At 40.9% G+C, this 20,047-nt stretch overlaps 1 protein-coding gene across 1 annotated transcript in view; it reads right to left on the reverse strand.

The window, feature by feature from the left end:
* LOC143775664 (cytosolic phospholipase A2 delta-like) overlaps positions 1-20,047 on the reverse strand; it is a 58,236-nt gene that overhangs the window by 7,651 nt on the left and 30,538 nt on the right. Inside the window, exons 11-18 of the mRNA XM_077264063.1 lie at positions 19,496-19,533; positions 17,571-17,706; positions 16,749-16,885; positions 16,447-16,669; positions 16,048-16,165; positions 14,648-14,785; positions 12,281-12,388; positions 5,513-5,719 (exon numbers count right to left, since the gene is read on the reverse strand). Of these exons, the coding sequence (XP_077120178.1) occupies positions 5,513-5,719; positions 12,281-12,388; positions 14,648-14,785; positions 16,048-16,165; positions 16,447-16,669; positions 16,749-16,885; positions 17,571-17,706; positions 19,496-19,533 (1,105 nt within the window). The remainder of the gene's footprint in view (positions 1-5,512; positions 5,720-12,280; positions 12,389-14,647; positions 14,786-16,047; positions 16,166-16,446; positions 16,670-16,748; positions 16,886-17,570; positions 17,707-19,495; positions 19,534-20,047) is intronic.

Here is a 20,047-nt window from a genome sequence, read left to right on the forward strand (position 1 = left end):
ATGTAAATAATACATCCAAAATGAGCAAGAGATGTATATACAAGTTTTATGAGAATGCAGCCAAAAATATACAGTACAGACCAAAAGTTTGGACACACCTTCTCATTTAAAGATTTTTCAGTATTTTCATGACTATGAAAATTGTACATTCACACTGAAGGCATCAAAACTATGAATTAACACATGTGGAATGATATACTTACCAAAAAAGTGTGAAACAACTGAAAATATGTCTTATATTGTAGGTACTCCAAAGTAGCCACCTTTTGCTTTGATGACTGCTTTGCACACTCTTGGTATTCTCTTGATGAGCTTCAAGAGGTAGTCACCGGTAATGGTCTTCCAACAATCTTGAAGGAGTTCCCAGAGATACTTAGCACTTGTTGGCCCTTTTGCCTTCACTCTGCGGTCCAGCTCACCCCAAACCATCTCGATTGGGTTCAGGTCTGGTGACTGTGGAGGCCAGGTCATCTGGCGTAGCAACCCATCACTCTCCTTCTTGGTCAAATAGCCCTCACACAGCCTGGAGGTGTGTTTGGGGTCCTTGTCCTGTTGAAAAATAAATGATGGTCCAACTAAACGCAAACCGGATGGAATAGCATGCCGCTGCAAGATGCTGTGGTAGCCATGCTGGTTCAGTATGCCTTCAATTTTGAATAAATCCCCAACAGTGTCACCAGCAAAGCACCCCCACACCATCACACCTCCTCCTCCATGCTTCACAGTGGGAACTGTTATGAACTGGTGGCCTAGGAGCGGCATGAGACGTACTCTGGAGAATGTGGTAACTGTACTGACCGCAGACCCTGGACTTAACACCGCAACTAGAAGTAGCCGTGGGATGTACCTACCAATCCTAGACACCTCGACACAGCCGGCGGACTAATTAACCCTATAGATAGAAAAGGGAAAACTATCTTGCCTCAGAGAAAATTACCAAAGGATAGGCAGCCCCCCACAAATATTGACTATGAGAGGAGAGGAAAAAACATACACAGGCTGAAAACAGAATTTAGCAAAGGAGGTCAATCTAGCTAGATAGAAAAGATAGGACAGAGAACTATGCGGTCAGTATTAAAATACTAAGAAATGTCCACCACAGATAATACAAAAAAAACCTCCACATCTAACTAAAGACATCAGGGCCTGTTTTAGGCAAAGTGGGGCCCTAGGCAAAAGTTTAAAATGGGGCCCCAAATGCTAACATATTGCACCAACAGAAACATTTTGGTTGTAGCTACATGCGCTGATTTCAGGCCACTAAACGAGCGTGATCAACAATATTGAAGTCATTCGCCACTTGTTTCCAGCCTCTTTACACTGGCTGGGGACAGAATGATCACTAGTAAATCAATCTGTCCCCATACAGTATCATCTTAGCAGAATATCTGCAGTTTTAACTGGGCGATGTGCTGATGAGAACAATGATTTTGTTCCGGCATATACTGCACATACATACACCGTACATACACACAGATACATACCGTACATACACAGACATACACCTTACATGCATACACACATACAGTTATATACACAGATAGTATACACATACCGTACATACATATACCATACATACACACAAATACACATACATACACCGTACGTACACACAGATACACATACAAATACAGTATATGCAAACACATACATATACCATCATACATACAAACAGATACACATACATATACCATCATACATACACATACAGTACATGCACACATGCATATACCGTACATTCACACAAATGCCGTACACACATATACCGTACATACACACAGATACACACATATACCGTACATACACAGATACAGTTATATACATATAGTACACACATACCGTACATACATATAAAATACACCCAAATGCACATACCGTACATACATACATATACCGTACATGCATACACACACATATACCGAACATACAGATACACATACACGTACCGTACATACACACATACAGTATATACACATACCGTACACACATATACATACACATATACTGTATGTACATGCACATAAACATACATATATACCATATATCCATACAAATTTATTTCACATACACAGATACACACATACTGTACATGCATACACACACAGCCATACAACTATACCATACATACACACATATACTGTACATACACAGATACACACACACAGATAGAAACATACACATAGATACACACAGATGCACACATACATATACAAGCATATACATACATACTAATCTTGTATAGGTGATCAGATGAGCCCTGCAGGTCAGTTCAGCTGGAGAAGGCTGCAGACCCCACTGTGGGGGATGGGGCACAGAGCAGACAGCACCTGATGATAAATTCCCAGTAAGGGAGGAAAAGACTCAAATTCAAAAAGTTCCATGACTAAAATTATAAAGAGATAAGTTATAAAGAGCACTATAACTGCACATTACTTTTCAGGTCACTTCACAGCATACATTTTGCTGCCGTGCTGCCCCTGCAGTGAGCTCCTCCCCCATCTCTTCTCTGTGAGGTGCAGCCTGCTCTGAACAGAACAGTGGAGGGAGCAGAAGACCCCCTGTAAGTCCTGCTCTTCCTCCACTGATGTCTCTGTGTGCTGTGCAGCCGGGGCCCCTGACTGTAGGCGAGCACTCACCATTAGGACGCTCCATGCAGGGGGACAGACGGCAGCCAGTGAACGCTCTCCTCAGTCTGGTCACTGTGAGGTAAGGAAAGCGTTCATTGGCCAGCGTCTTTCCCTGCATGACACGCCCCCTTTTTGATCTCCTGCACTTCGCGCCCCGCTCTCTCCCCGACACTCGGTGTTCCATGATTACAGGAGGGAGTGAGAGGGGCCCGACCCTGCATGATACCGGGCCTGCCTGCAGGGGCCACCCTCCACCTCTGGGCCCTGGAGCAGTGCCATCAACAGTATGTCTGCCCCTTGCTGGGGGCCCCTAGGGCAGCGGGGGCCCCAGGCAGCTGCCTAGTCTGCCTGCCCCTAACGCCGGCCCTGAAAGACATAGAGGGTAAATCTGCCTCTCCAGAGATTCCAGCTTGACTGCATAAATCCTTACACAGATTAAGCTGGACAAGAAAAAACATGTAATGCACTGAACAATGAGGCCCACAACATGTGGGCAGAAAAACAAGCAGAACTTATCTTGAAGAAATGAACTGCAAGCAGGAGCGACCAGGAAGGGATGTGAATCCTCCAGAACAATGAACAACTGGCACTCACTAAAGGGTGAAGCCAGACTAAATAGCCCCGTCCGAAGCACCTGATAACTGCTGTGAAGGATAAACAGCAGCACTACCACTTATAACCACCGGAGGGAGCCCAAGAGCAGAACCCACAACAGAATTCACAACAGGGAACCAGGCATGTAGAGTCCATCCGTTCACCTTTTCTGCGTCGCACAAAGACACGGTGGTTGGAAACAAAGATCTCAAATTTGGACTCATCAGACCAAAGCACAGATTTCCACGGGTCTAATGTCCATTCCTTGTGTTCTTTAGCCAAAACAAGTCTCTTCTTTTTGTTGCCTGTCCTTAGCAGTGGTTTCCTAGCAGCTATTTTACCATGACGGCCTGCTGCACAAAGTCTCCTCTTAACAGTTGTTGTAGAGATTTGTCTGCTGCTAGAACTCTGTGTGGCAGTGACCTGGTCTCTAGTCTGAGCTGCTGTTAACCTGCGATTTTTGAGGTTGGTGACTCGGATAAACTTATCCTCAGAAGCAGAGGTGACTCTCGGTCTTCCTTTCCTGGGGCAGTCCTCATATGAGCCAATTTTTTTGTAGCGCTTGATGGTTTTTGCAACTGCACTTGGGGACACTTTCAAAGTTTTCCCAATTTTTCGGACTGACTGACCTTCATTTCCTAAAGTAATGATGGCCACTTGTTTTTCTTTACTTAGCTGTTTTTTTCTTGCCATAATTCAAATTCTAACAGTCTATTCAGTAGGACTATCAGCTGTGTATCCACCAGACTTCTGCACAACACAACTGATGGTCCCAACTCCATTTATAAGGCAAGAAATCCCACTTATTAACCCTGACAGGGCACACCTGTGAAGTGGAAACCATTCCCGGTGACTTCCTCTTGAAGCTCATCAAGAGAATGCCAAGAGTGTGCAAAGCAGTCATCAAAGCAAAATGTGGCTACTTTGAAGAACCTAGAATATAAGACAGAATTTCAGTTGTTTCACACTTTTTTGGTAAGTGTATAATTCCACATGTGTTAATTCATAGTTTTGATGCCTTCAGTGTGAATGTACAATTTTCATAGTCATGAAAATACAGAAAAATCTTTAAATGAGAAGGTGTGTTCAAACTTTTGGTCTGTACTGTATATTTTTGGCGGCATTCTCATAAAACTTGTATATACATCTCTTGCCCATTTTGGATGTATTATTTACATCTTTTTGTATCTTCTTTAGTACGTTTTTAAACGTAATCCTCGCTATTTTTCAATGTTTTTATCATGTTTCTTCTAATAAGTCTAATAAATCTTTTATCTAATGAAGATTATGTGATATTACTTATGGTACATGCAGTTCTTTTTTTGGTAGAATTTATTTAAAGAGCAGAGTAAACTTCATTAAAGTCAAATTAGCAATCTACGGTACATTTCATAGACCAGCCTATATAAAATTCAGATTTTTCATAAAAAAAATGCTTACTGTTTAAGCAAATACAGCAAAATATTCCAAGTATACATTTATAGGTTGTGTTCTGCTATGATGTCTTTATTGTGTCATCATAAAACTAATGCTAAATCATTACTGAGGTGGTGGAGTGGAGCGTGCAAGCCTCTTAAGGCCACGTCGAAGATTGCCGGTCTTGATGAATCAAAGCCAAATTACAGATGTCTTTTTAAGTTATTTTATTTTCCCCAGATTAAACTATATTTTTTTTTATTGGGGAAAACTGGAATGTCGGAAGAGTTGTTTTTTGTTTTTTTTTTAATTAAAAACATACATATAATGTTCTAGTCCTACAAGGGCTGATCGCATATGAACACATTAGATGAATGATGTATATATCAGTCATGAGCACATCAAATAGTCTTAAACCCGTTAAAACTATTTTAATTCCGTGAAAATAGCACACAAAGAAAACCAAACAATAAAGCATAGAAAATGAAAAGAGGCAACACTCTAAGTAAAGGGGGGGGCTGTATTTATTATATTGGACGTTAATCACCCACCATTCCCAAGGTGGTACAAAATGTATGTAATTGTCTGAACATCACAAATATATATTTGCACTGACATAGGAAAGTTGGGTCAACATCTTTGGGGACTTTGAATCAGGAATTCAATCTGACTTTTATCCTTCGCAATAAATTACATTGATGTGGTCTTGTTTTCTGAATTGTTTCCTTCATTACTAACGAAAAAGGGGGGTACTAGCTAAGTATTGGATAAGCCTGCTGAGGCCTGCTCCCTTGTAAGATTTGGCTCTGATTGGACAATATGCAGACGTTAACTTCTGGATACATTTTCAGTAAAAGTAAATATCCTTCACTTACCATCAAATGTAGAGAATCCTTCATGCGTGGAATACTCTTTATGCATCTGCAATCCTTTCATAAAATTGTGATGCTCCCCATCAAGAGGACGACTAGTTAAAATGTCTCTGATTGTACGGTTGAATTTATTTGCTGGTTCAACAAGACGTGTGGACAGACCTGACGATGATAACCTCCTCCTCCTCAAATCTTGTTCTACATCGTCATCTGTTTAGACAACAACAAATAAAAAACCTAAACATTGAGCGATCCAGAGATGGCCGCAAATGGACTGAGCTCGACCCCAACCACATTGTACAGTCAGTATGATGGATACATTATGGTAAGTATGCAGATTGTCGCTTCTTAGGGAATCAATTCAACATCAACTTTTATTTCTTTGAAACTTAATTCCAATAAGCTGTGTTAGTCCCTTAGAGACACTGACAATAAATGATTTTATAAATTACAGTTACTAAAAATTATGCTCCAGAAGATTAATTAAGGTTGTTATTTTTTTTTTTAACACAGCAGTTTTTAATAACTGTAATTTTTTTCAAATATATACACTTTTATTGTTCTACATATCTCTCACGTTTTTTATTATTAACCCTCTAAGAGATGCAATACATAGCAATACTGGGGTATTGGAATCAATAGCCTAAATACAAGTTTCTATGAACTGGGCTTCATAGACGTCCTTACCTGGCTGACACTGGAGCCTTAAATAAGCTCTTAGCTGCTATGATAACCCTTTTAGCACCCCACGGTTGCATTGCCACGAGCTAATAGATGTCAGAACAGACCTCACTACTACCTCTTAGATGCTGCTGTCACAACAGTTTAATCCTTTAAATACCCCTGTTAAGTCCGGCGTCACACTAGAGAGTTTTACGGATGTATGAGAGGCGCAAAAACAACACATTGTACATGGACCAATGATTCTCTATGGGGCAGCTCCTATCTGCTGTATATTTCTCAGCCGTATTTTACGGGTGTAGAAAACCTCAGCATGCTGCGTTTGTCAGCGTATTGTGCAAAAAATCCGCCAATGAAAGTCTATGGGGGCGAGAAAAATACGGATTACACACGGACCATGCGTGTGACTTGCGAGAAATACGCAGCGGTGTTCTATAGAAAAGCCGGTAATTCAGTGCGATGTACAGTAAAATCACACTGACAGGTTAGAATAGAATAAATGTCTACACATACAGTAAACCATTTGATATCCCTTTTTTTTTACATATTCCTCACTACTAATGTTTGAAGTGTCTGTGTGCAAAATTTGGGGGCTCTAGCTGTTAAAATAAAGGGTTAATTCACGGAAAAAACTGGCGTGGGCTCCCGCGCAATTTTCTCCGCCAGAGTGGGAAAGCCAGTGACTGAGGGCAGATATTAATAGCCTAGATAGGCACCATGTTTATTGGCCCACCCCTTGCTAAAAACATCTGCCCCCAGCCACCCCAGAAAAGGCACATCTGGAAGATGCGCCTATTCTGGCACTTAGCCACTCTCTTCCCACTCCCGTGTAGCGGTGGGATATGGGGTGATAAAGGGTTAATGCCACCTTGCTATTGTAAGGTGACATTAAGCCAGGTTAATAATGGGGAGGTGTCAATGAGACACCTATCCATTATTACGGTAATACAATAATATTAAAAGGTTAATAATACACACACACACATTAAGAATAAAGTACCGTATTTTTCCAACCATAAGACGCACTTTTTTCCTCCAAATTTGGGAGGAAAGTGTGGGTGCGTCTTATGGTAGGGATGTAACATGAGGGGAGGAGGCAGCGGCGAGTGGGATCGCACTATGATCCCACTTGCAGGTGGCAGAAAAATGTCCCAGCTGCCCTGAATCAGCACTGGGGAAACCACATGGTCCCCATGGTTAAAGTGCAGTGAATATTCATTAGCCACTTCCCCGCCCACCTGTCAGCGCTGAGCAGTGAGCTGGAGCAGCACATGAATAGTCCTTCATTGAAACACACATGCTGAGTGCTCCAGCATCACATGGCAGCACAGAGCCCTCCCTCTTCTGATATCATCACAGGTCCTTCAGACTCCCCACTAGAATCTGCTGGCTTCCTCTTATGACCTGTGCTGTGGAGAGGCAGGGAGAGCTCTGTGTGTGCAGTCATGGGATGCTCCATGTGGCTGGCTTGCTGCCCCGATTAAAAGGTTAGTCTTTACAACACACAATAAAGCACTCTGCCACTCCTGTTGTGAACTATAACTCCCAGCATGCCATAGGATCTGCAGGACATGCTGGGAGTTATAGTTCTCCCAATGGGATCTTAAAGCAGCACTCCAGTGTTATTTTTCAGTTCTGGAGTGGTGCTTTAAATATAAGCCCTGTGCCCCCATTCTTATGCTCACCCTCCAGCGTCTTCATACAGTACTTTACAGACACCACACTGGTCCCGCAGCACCATCTTCTACCCGCAGCTTCCAACATAATAACATACTATTATATAATAACACCACATATAATAGTATGTTACTCAATTTTACCAATTTTTTTTTTTTTTTGCTTCAAATATTTTTTTTCCCTATTTTACACCTCTAAAACCTGGGTGCATCTTATAGTCCAGTGCGTCTTATAGTCCGAAAAATACGGTATTTTATTGAAATAAAAACATACATGGGGTTGTATAATCTTTATTGTACACTTAAAGGGAACCTATCACCCCATTTTTTAAAGATTAGATAAAAATAGTGTGAAATAGGGGCAGAGCTGGGCTTTACATTAGTGCCTTTTTGGTGCCTTTACACCCCCGTTAGGCTGCCGAAATACCTTTGTGAAGTGGTCGTTTTGTCCAGTCACTCAAGTTGGTCAGGTCGGATGGGCGTGGTCACAGCGCTGTTTCTCCCCCAGATCAGGCTCATCATTACGTTGGTGGCGTAGTGGTGTGCGCATGTCCAAAGAGAAGATCCACTGCCCAGGAGATTCAAAACAGCGCGGTCTTCGCTATTCGCCGTTTACCGGTGGGCGCGGCCATCTTTCCTGTGGCTGCGCGTGCGCAGATGGAGCGCTCTGCTGCCCGGGGCTTCAGGAAAATGGCCGCCGCGATCTCCATCTGCGCACGCGCAGAATCCCGCGGCCATTTTCCTGAAGCCCCAGGCAGCAGAGCGCTCCATCTGCGCACGCGCGGCCACAGGAAAGATGGCCGCGCCCACCGGTAAACGGCGAATAGCGCAGACCGCGCTGTTTTGAATCTCCTGGGCAGTGGATCTTCTCTTTGGACATGCACACACCACTACGCCACCAACGTAATGATGAGCCTGATCTGGGGGAGAAACAGCGCTGTGACCACGCCCATCCGACCTGACCAACTTGAGTGACAGGACAAAACGGCCACTTCACAAAGGTATTTCGGCAGCCTAACGGGGGTGTAAAGGCACCAAAAAGGCACTAATGTAAAGCCCAGCTCTGCCCCTATTTCACACTATTTTTATCTAATCTTTAAAAAACGGGGTGATAGGTTCCCTTTAATCAGACCCTCGGTCTGTAAAAGAACAAAAATAAAAAAGCAACAATATCCCATACCTTTCTGGCGCTCAGTCACGTACCACGCTGTAAATCCATCTGAAAGGGTTAAATAATTTTACAACCAGGAGCTCTGCTAATGCAGCTGTACTCCTGACTGTAAAATCTGGGGAATTAATTGAAAGCAGGGGATCTTAGCATCGTAGATTTGCAGTGCTGCGCCCCCTGCTGGTATAAACTCATATGAACTCTAGCATGAGAAAATAGTCAGAAAAAATTCCCACATCTTACAGATGTGACTTTTCTGGGGTGGCTGGGGGCAGATATTTTTAGCTGGGGGGGTGCCAATAACCTCGATCCCTCTCTAGGCTATTAATATCTGCCCTCAGTCACTGGCTTTCCCACTCTGGTGGAGAAAATTGTGCGGGAGCCCACGCCATTTTTTTCTGTGATTTAACCCTTTATTTTAACAGCTAGAGACCCCAAATTTTGCACACAGACTCTACTAACATTATTAGTGAGGAATATGTTAAAAAAAAGGGATATAAAATGGTTTACTGTATGTAAACCATGTCTCATATCCTGTCGGGATTGATGATGAGATAGCAAAAGCCGGCAATTGAATTACCGGCTTTTCTGCTATCTAGCACTGTATGAAATATATATATGTCTCAATGACATTATATACAGTACAGACCAAAAGTTTGGACACACCTTCTCATTGAAAGATTTTTCTGTATTTTCATGACTATGAAAATTGTACATTCACACTGAAGGCATCTATGAATTAACACATGTGGAATTATATACTTAACAAAAAAGTGTGATACAACTGAAAATATGTCTTATATTCTAGGTTCTGCAAAGTAGCCACTTTTTGCTTTGATGACTGCTTTGCACACTCTTGGCATTCTCTTGATGAGCTTCAAGAGGTAGTCACTGGAATTGCTTTTCACTTCAGAGGTGTGCCCTGTGAGGTTTAATAAGTGGGATTTCTTGCCTTATAATTGGGGTTGGGACCATCAGTTGTGTTGTGCAGAAGTCTGGTGGATACACAGCTGATAGTCCTACTGAATAGACTTAGAATTTGTATTATGGCAAGAAAAAAGCAGCTAAGTAAAGAAAAACAAGTGGCCATCATTACTTTAAGAAATGAAGGTCAGTCAGTCAAAAAAATTGGGAAAACTTTGAAAGTGTCCCCAATTGCAGTTGCAAAAACCATCAAGTGCCACAAAGAAACTGGCTCACATGAGGACCGCCCCAGGAAAGAAAGACCAAGAGTCACCTCTGCTTCTGAGGATAAGTTTATCCAAATCACCAGCCTCAGAAATCGCAGGTTAACAGCAGCTCAGATTAGAAACCAGGTCAATGCCACACAGTTCTAGCAGCAGACACATCTCTACAACAACTGTTAAGAGGAGACTTTGTGAAGCAGGCCTTCATGGTAAAATAGCTGCTAGGAAACCACTGCTAAGGACAGGCAACAAGCAGAAGAGACTTGCTTGGGCTAAAGAACACAAGGAATGGACATTAGACCAGTGGAAATCTGTGCTTTTGTCTGATGAGTCCAAATTTGAGATCTTTGGTTCCAACCACCGTGTCTTTGTGCGACACAGAAAAGGTGAACGGATGGACTCTACATGCCTGGTTCCCACCGTGAAGCATGGAGGAGGAGGTGTGATGGTTTGGGGGTGCTTTGCTGGTGACACTGTGGGGATTTATTGAAAATTGAAGGCATACTGAATCAGCATGGCTACCACAGCATCTTGCAGCGGCATGCTATTCCAGCTGGTTTGCGTTTAGTTGGACCATCATTTATTTTTCAACAGGACAATGACCCCAAACACACCTCCAGGCTGTGTAAGGGCTATCTGACCAAGAAGGAGAGTGATGGGGTGCTACGCCAGATGACCTGGCCTCCACAGTCACCAGACCTGAACCCAATCGAGATGGTTTGGGGTGAGCTAGACCGCAGAGTGAAGGCAAAAGGGCCAACAAGTGCTAAGCATCTCTGGGAACTCCTTCAAGATTGTTGGAAGACCATTCCCGGTGACTAACTCTTGAAGCTCATCAAGAAAATGCCAAGAATGTGCAAAGCAGTCATCAAAGCAAAAGGTGTCTACTTTGAAGAACCTAGAATATAAGACACAATTTCAGTTGTTTCACACTTTTTTGTTAAGTATATAATTCCACATGTGCTAATTCATAGTTTTGATGCCTTCAGTGTGAATGTACAATTTTCATAGTCATGAAAATACAGAAAAATCTTTAAATGAGAAGGTGTGTCCAAACTTTTGGTCTGTATATGTATATGTATATGTATATATATATATATATATATATATATATATATATATATATATATATATATATATATATATATATATATATATATAGAATGTATATATGTTTACACGAATATTTGAGCCCATGGATCCATTATATCCATTTTGCAAGGTTGCGAGAAAAAAAAGCAGCACGGATGCCATACGGATTACATACGGAGTTTAACATACGTAAAATACGCAGCCACACCCTGCCTACGGATGACATACGGATTACTGTTTTGGGATAATTTCTGCGTATTACGCCTGTAAAATACGGACCGTATTTCCCTACGCTGAGTGTGATGCCGGCCTAAATGTAATTGTAGCTAGCACCAATCTCAGCAGTTAGGCTACGGTCACACTATCAGTATGTGGTCAGTATTTTACATCAGTATGTGTAAGCCAAAACCAGGAGTGGAACAAATAGAGGAAAAGTATAATAGAAACATATGCACCACTTCTGCATTTATCACCCACTCCTGGTTTTGGCTTACACATACTGATGTAAAATACTGACCAAATACTGATAGTGTGACCCCGGCCTTACTCTCAGTAAAACACAGCCAGCAGCGGCGCTGCATGGACCGGCCTCAGCTCCTGAGGTCGCTGTATACCGTAGGTGCATGAGCCTGCCATAAACATATGGCGGATGTTGTGGAGGGGTATAAGGCATCTTACCACAAAACCAGATCTTTACACTTCACTAATTAGCATCTCCAGAGCAATGCCGTGTATTGATGGGTGCCCCTGGTTTGGCAGATATACCCAGTTATGTCGCAAGGTTTTATAATGGGTCAAACACACAAACAAAAAAATGGACATGTTGCATACATAGAACCCTATGGCAATACTTTGTGAGGCCATAAGTGCAGTGGCAGAGCTAAACATAGACTACATAATAACCAATTAATTCAGTGTGATCGGTAAACAATTTGAATGCTTATTTTCTAAGAAAGCGCATACTCACCCAGCTCGTGCACAGCATCCCTAGTAAATGTGTGCCAGAAACTTTCAGAGCTCACAGCGGCATACCACGCGTCCATCAGGTTTATTGAAAAGATGTTACTCCATAATCCTGACCAAAGAGAGGAACAAACAAAGCATTACAGCAGTGCACATCAACTAAGGCTATATTTACATGTGTCATATACATGTTCTACACTTTTTAATTATTATTATACCCTACAAGCTTTTTAAAATGCCTATTTTTTGTTTGTTTTCTCTTCTCTTTGTGGATTACAGGTCTGCAACAAAAAAGCCACGTCTGACTGTTCTCCAATTTATGGATCAACTTTGGCCATTCAAGCAAATTTTTTTTTTGTGTGGACCTTCACATGTATGCCATCTGATATACAATAGTGTGCAGTCATTTTTCACAGACTAATCCTGAGTGGTGCTTGGAAAACTTCAGTCATGTTTTTCGCAAACGAGAAAAAACCCAGAAATGATTAAAATAGATTCAATGACCCAAAAGGGATGAGAATCAGAGCCAGCACACTGATAAAATTATGTTGTATGTACAATCCCGTGAAGGCTGCAGACGATCAGCGGCCACTGATTAGCTGCAGCTGTCTCTTGATAATGTATCAGACCGGTGGAGAACACAGGGCTGAGAGTGGAGGATTTGCTTATCGTCTGGGAAATCAGTAAACCTTTTGTTGTCCTTTATGCAGCAACCTGGGACCACTGATATGGGGTTGTCACCTTGATTCTTGATTATTCCCAAAACCTACTCACCAGTAATCTTCAATCCATGAAAGATCATTGATCTTCGCTTGTCATCTCCCACCATGGTCGTAAGGATTTCTCTTGTGCATCTCTGACCTTTCTGGGGTTCACTACCCTAACATGTCAGATTTTCCGCCACCATATAAATTTGTAAAAAGCAACTAGAAAAACAAACTCTTCCATCCAGCCTCAACTACACAACTCAATAAGCAGATTTGATCCTCAGTCTACATGGAAAGCGGGAAGAGATGATAACAGAGTCCTGCTGAGCAGGGTCCTCTCCACCTCTGTACCATTTTAGCCCTTAAGTTGATTGTACTTTTTATTGTTCTTTTATATTATGTATTTTTTTATGGAACTTTTTATTAAAAGAGTTATACAAGAACTATAAAAGTACAAATGGTTACAATAAAAGCTGATGCAGCTTGTATATATATATCAGCGGAATGAGTTGTACATAGTATATAAGCTGCACTGCAATAAAGGCAAGCATTAGTCATAACTGCTACTGCGTATAGTAACTGTGCAAAAATTTTAGGCAGGTGTGAAAAAAATCCTGCAAAGTAAAAGTGCTTTGAAAAACAGAAGTGTTTATCAATTAACATCACTTACAGGACTTCTTGTTTTACACTGAAGACTGTTCTTAATGACATTAGCTGTATGTTTGGGGTTGGGGTTCAGCTTGTAGAATAGTATCATGTAATACTAAGAAATGGGCAATGATTAGGACCATAGAGGCAGTGATTGGCCAAGGAAACTTAGTGCATTAGATGAAAGATGCATCCTTACTTTCCTTTGAAATCAAAAGCTGTCAAGCAGTGCCATCAACTCAGAATTGGAAGATACCAGTTGTACCCAGCTAAATCCATCTAGTGTACAGAGAAGTCTGGCCAGAAGTGGTCTTCATGGAGGAATTGACCAAAAACCAAACCTTTTACATGGAAACAAGACCAAGTGACTCAAATATGCATGAAATCATAGGAACTGGTAGAGTAGAATTGTTTATTTTTTATGTGGGCAGCTGGATGGGGGCCATGTATAGCAGGATTGGGAGAGGGGGCCATGTATAACAGGCAGGATGTAGGGTTTATACCAGGATGGGGGCATATACCAGGGTGGGGGATATTAGTACAGAATTGGGCGATATTACCTTTATAACGAAGTCAGACAAAGACACCCCACCCCCATAACAGTGCGCTATGACCACATTTTTTGCTTCAATTTTTTTTATATTTCCCACCTCTAAAACCTAGGTGCGTCTTATGGTCCCGGTGCGTCTTATAGTCTGAAAATACAGTATGTACAGAGTGATGGAAATGAATAGGATTTTAAAATCATCATAATTTTGTCATTATCCGTGTTTGTAATAAGTCCTGACAATTATTTAAGCACTGGCAATGTTGCACACTATGGTGAATACATTATAGTGAGTATGCTTTTCTTTGACCAATTATTATACAACATATGCAGTTCCATTTTGCTACCTACCACAGTGACAATGAGCCAGGCAGCATTATCACAGTGCTGCTTTAATACATAAATACATATTTACTAATAAGTGTAATGCAATGTTTGTGCATATAACACATTTCAAAAGATGTCTTACCCTGCATGTAACAGATTCTAGACTCTGGAAGTGCCTTTGTCCGCCTTCCCATAAAGAACTCACTGCCAAAATCTTCTGATCGGATGAAGGCTCCATACTTGAGCAGTCCTACTTCGTAGGGTGAGAACTCACACCACTCTGTGAACAGTACATAAGATGACGGATATGCAGTGAATTTATGTCATAACTAATATTCAAATACTATTATGCTTGACTTGAAGGGGAGATTGTGTCCAGAAGCTACACTGATGCCAGTCATTGCACTGGTTACCCATCTACTATAGAATAAAATATAACTTATCTCTCTCGCCCACAATGCTCTCAATAATGCTGCACCATCCTACATCTCCTCAATCATACCTGTCTACCACCCTACCTGTGCTCTCCATTCTGCTAGTTATCTAAGATTAACATCCACCATACTCCAAATTTCCCACTCCCGTCTCCAGGACTTTTCTCGTGCTGTGCCACTATTTGTGAATGCACTATCCCAGACAATCTAGTTATCCACAATTTTAAGCATGCTCTAAAAACGCATCTTTAAAGACTGCCCTAGCACCTCATCTCATTAATTCAATTGTTCTTTGTTCTTCCTTCCTACAGGTTCCCCAGAATCTGGTCTGCAAAATTGCAGCAAAATATGTCGGTGTTATATAAATAAAATCCTTGTTATTATTAGGCATCTTTCAAACTATGAAATAGGCAATCCCACTGAACATAGCTTTATAAAGAGAGTACATTTCATTTTTTTTTATGTCTACAATAAGGGGGTGGAAGAGAGATCCTCTTTGGGCAGCTGGAAATGCATTTTTACATATAAAACTGAGCATACATATGAGATGGCCAACAACCAATTTCCATGACTCCATTACAGACCTACTCACTTCCAATTCAAAAGGATAGAGACATATTGACCCCCTCCATCATTAAAGATCAGGAGTCTAGTATGTTGTAGACATCTGCTATCAGGATAGGTGAAGAGGTCCTCATAGACCTACAATTATCAGCTGACCAAGCAGCACTAAATGACACTGACAAGTACTTAACAATCGGTGATCATCTAATATCCTGTTTACACAGGCAGACAGTGGTAAACAATGGTAAGGAACAATCGGTATTAGATCGATCAGCGTGCATGGGCCGCCATTGTTCTCAGCAGCACGACTCTTGTTTACACTGGACGATGTGCCGCCGAGAGCAATGATCTTTTTTTACAGCACAACAAAATTATTTTAGCATTTTTATTGGACGATCGGCGGTGATTTACACTTCCAGATTATCATGAACTGATTGTTCTGATGAAGGATAAACTTTCAAGGTAAATGCACCTTACGAGCTTCCTCCCATTAACCAGCTTATCTTGATAATAAATGATATCTAAAGGGCGGTTTGTAACAAACCTTTATAATCCAGTGTGGAACACTCATTTGGTTTCACATTCATTGCCAAACACAGAGGGAGGGGATTTTGTCCGTGGGCCAATGCTTTCCTTTGATCTGATAGTTTTGCCTCATTGACCTGTTAAATTAATATTTTAGTAAGACGGTCAGTACTTTACCAAAGTGTTTAAAAAAAGATCATACCTAAGATTTAATGCACTAAATAAAACCCCTCATACACTTTTGAGGACTGTCGTATGGCTGATCGCCTGACAATCTCATACATCCCACTGCCGATCGCTCCTGTGTTGTCTATGAGTCAGCCGTTGTCGAGATATCTCTCTAAGAGAACTAAATGCTTCGTATCCCGTTATAAATAACTCTGTATATTGCTTATTTATTGGTGTACACCAGACTCACGCCATCATAAAACATGGACTCGATAATCAGTCCCCACAGGTCTGTGAAGGATGTCTTGTAGCCCATCTTTGATCGTGTAGATAGTTCATCATGATAAAATTTTAGACGATCAAGGGTAAACGCGCAAGTCTTGCTTTTGGTCACGTTCCTGCAAGCATCCTGTATGTGTGGAGAAAGATCTTTTTGGGACCAGTTAGGATCCTCGTATAGTTTACTCATAGACCTAAAAAGATACAATTTCAGTCATTAGTAAGACTACACAGAAATACGACCAACTGTCTAATAACATGAAGGGTCCTCACCATGTGGACCCTGAAGCGCCTGTGATGTAGGTCACACAGTCCAAAAGATTCAGCTTCTTCAGTCCAGACAACGTGCCGTAGAGAGATGTCATTGCTCTAACACCACCGCCGGTAGTTGTGACGGCAATCACGGGAACCTATAGCGGTACAAGAGATCGGGGAAGAGCACATCATGAGATATCAAACAACTATTATTGGACGTCTTTCATGATGCAACGGCTACAAAAATTGGAAAAGTTGCTGACACTTATGGGTTTCCAGTTAGACTGGAAATACTGGATGCCTAAATGCATTAATTTCCAATAAAGATTACACAACATAAAAGATCTTTTTATTCCATTATGGAGGGTTACAGACTTGGAATGATGACTTTCACTTTGCTCAATCAGCTCATTGTTGTGGCTGAGAAAACTAAAAAGGTGACAAAGCAATCTGTCATCAATAAATGTATGTAAAGATTGCTGAAAGTTTTAGGACTATATTGTGCATCATACACAATCTCAAAAGCTTATGTATAATTTATGATTAAGGGCGGAAACACAGCCAGAAACGTGCTTAAAAAAAGTAAAGATTTTTATCCAAGAAATGTGGATGTGCCATCTTTTTCTACGCACAAAGCATTGATGGTTTGCAACTAGAAGCAGCACCCATTTATCCTTAGCCTGGCATCTGCCTACCATTCTGCAGCCTTTGTATCTGCTATGTATGAATTACAGTGTGCCCACAATACTGCAGATCAGACAGATTTCACTTGGCCTAATCAACATCATATTAATGAAGCCAGTGATACAATAGGCTGCCGTCGCCTGCGGAGACACACACCTCGTGATCCTCTAAATCTCGGTCAAGGTTCAAAAGTTTCTTCAACTTAATTGCGACAATTCTTTTCCTTTTCGAGAGATAAAGTTTCTCATCATCACAAAGGCTAAATCCCATCCGTACATTCAGTTTCTCAGTGCTGCGAGAGAAAACAAACAGGACTGGTTAAAAAAAATAAAATAAATCAAGAAAAAAATGACTTGACCCTCTTTCACTCAAATAAGCACCACACAATTTATTACATATTGACAAGAAATTCTAATTAGTTCGGATTACATAGGTTGAAATAAGACCTAGGTCCATCAAGTTCAACATTTCTCCACCAACTGTACATGGAAAATAAAACTTTCTGTGCAATATCAGCAGTATGCAAGGCTTATTAATGCAAATCTATATTTTTTTTGTGGTCTTTTTACAGTATTTTTAACTGCAGAGTATCACTCTCTGTGTACTGCAGTGCAGGGAACTAGATACAACCCTACTCAATGTCTATGTAAGTTTATCGCAAGCATCCTTTCCTGGGAACGCTGGTTTCGCGATAACTGTGCAGACCGTGTAAACAGGACCTGTGCGGAGGAGAACAATGGTGGCCTATGCGCACAGAGCAATTTATTACAGATCGTTCAATGTGCATCTGAAGCTCGGTCTGTTTTGAGAACAGACTGGGATCATACTTTTATGGCATACTTTTACAGACAAAATCAAGGACACACATGGGACCAAAATTATTTATTTTTACATAAATGTGTAATATTAGCACCTTCAAAGACTGAAAAAAAACAGCCTGAAATTACTACATCGGTCACAGGATTGTGTATGTCAGCTACTTTTTTTTTCTGTTAACTGACTGATTTATTAACTTAAACAATATATTCTTATTAAAAAGTATGGGTTATCCCATATATTGCAGCATATAAAGGCATTGTACTTGCTCAACCTTTAAAGCTACTCATATCATAAAAGATCCGTGGACCATCTAAATAGCGTGAATGCCACCTGACAGTCCTGATGTCGGGGTAAACCCAACATATCTAATTCTTCGTTCTATTGGGAGGCAAGCCGCTGATGTAAAAATGCAGAATTACATGGCCGCCATTCAGATAAATAGCTGTACTTGTAAAAGAAGGATGGCCAGAGTGTACCAAAGTAGCCTCTACTAGGAGCGAAAACATATAGGGAATGATTTAAATGACTAAATAAAATGAGTTACAATAATAACAGAATTTAAAAAGGGATAAGAGATTAGTAGTAGTTACACCCAGCGAGATTCTAGGGCGTCACACAGATCACAGCTTCTCTGGTCTCTTTATTGTGAGGAGCACAGTGTAAAAATAGTAGTTGTGCAGAAAACAAAAGCTGAGCAGTATTCCCATATAGTGTGAATAGGTGCAAGCTGTCATGACTGCACAATATGCAAATAGAAAGCACAGCAGCACTCTATAAGGGCCAAAGTATATGTAAACACAGCAAATATTAGATCTGAAATGTATTATTGATAAATAAAATGTACTTAAAAAATGAATTGCAAAAATGAAGGTTCTTATTTCATAAATTGGCCAATTCAGGTGTGCCCATCAACCACGGCAAGGTTCTTGGTTGCCAATTTATGCACTAAGAACCTTCATTTTTGCAAGTTCATTTTTAAAGTACATTTTATTAAGCAGTAATAGTAGTTGTACAGCTCATATTGCAAATCAACATGAGATTAAAAAAATACATGAACTGGATTCACTGCAACATAGCAATGATATTCAGAGATAAATAGAAATGTGATGTTCAGCTCTGGTTTTGGTAGGATTTATATTAATATCCCTGGTGTCTAGAGGGTAATACAGTTGTTATAACAGAGCGACTTGTGCAGAAGAAAGAAAAAAATACACATGATGATTGTCAATTATGAAAATGCTAAGGTTATATAGATAATTTACCAGTCTTTAGGTTTGAGTTTCATCTCCAGGGGACTTGCCTAAAACAAAAGAAAAAATAAATAAATCACATTTCTTGGGTAGCAGTCCGTTGAGAAATGCGGAGCACGAATTTTATATAACTAATGGTGATTTCATACCTGCTGATCAGGGGCATTAAACAAATCACTGATCGCTACAAGCTAGCTGATTGTCATCAGTAGTTTTATATGCACTGACAATCACTAAAGAAGCAATCTCATCTATATTTGTTTTATTAAATGTGTGTATATATTCATGTAATGCAGTGTGAGTGTAGCGTCGTTCTGCTCTCCGCCTGACACTACGACCAGCCCGCTCATTCTATGCGTGAGTCAGAAGTGGCTTTTACAATGAAAGCCTACTGTGCCTGGTTCTGACGCTCCATAGACTTACATTGTAAAAGCCACACAGCGTAGCATGACCCGGAGATGTCTCTGAGAAGAGGAGAAGAGCGGTGATGTCACTGAGAAGAGGAGCAGAGCGGCGCTGGAGAGCGGAGAGAGCAGTGGTAGGTGAGTATATTACTACACTCAC

This window comes from Ranitomeya variabilis, chromosome 1 (assembly GCF_051348905.1).
Source record: "Ranitomeya variabilis isolate aRanVar5 chromosome 1, aRanVar5.hap1, whole genome shotgun sequence".
Taxonomy (NCBI): Eukaryota; Metazoa; Chordata; class Amphibia; order Anura; family Dendrobatidae; genus Ranitomeya; species Ranitomeya variabilis.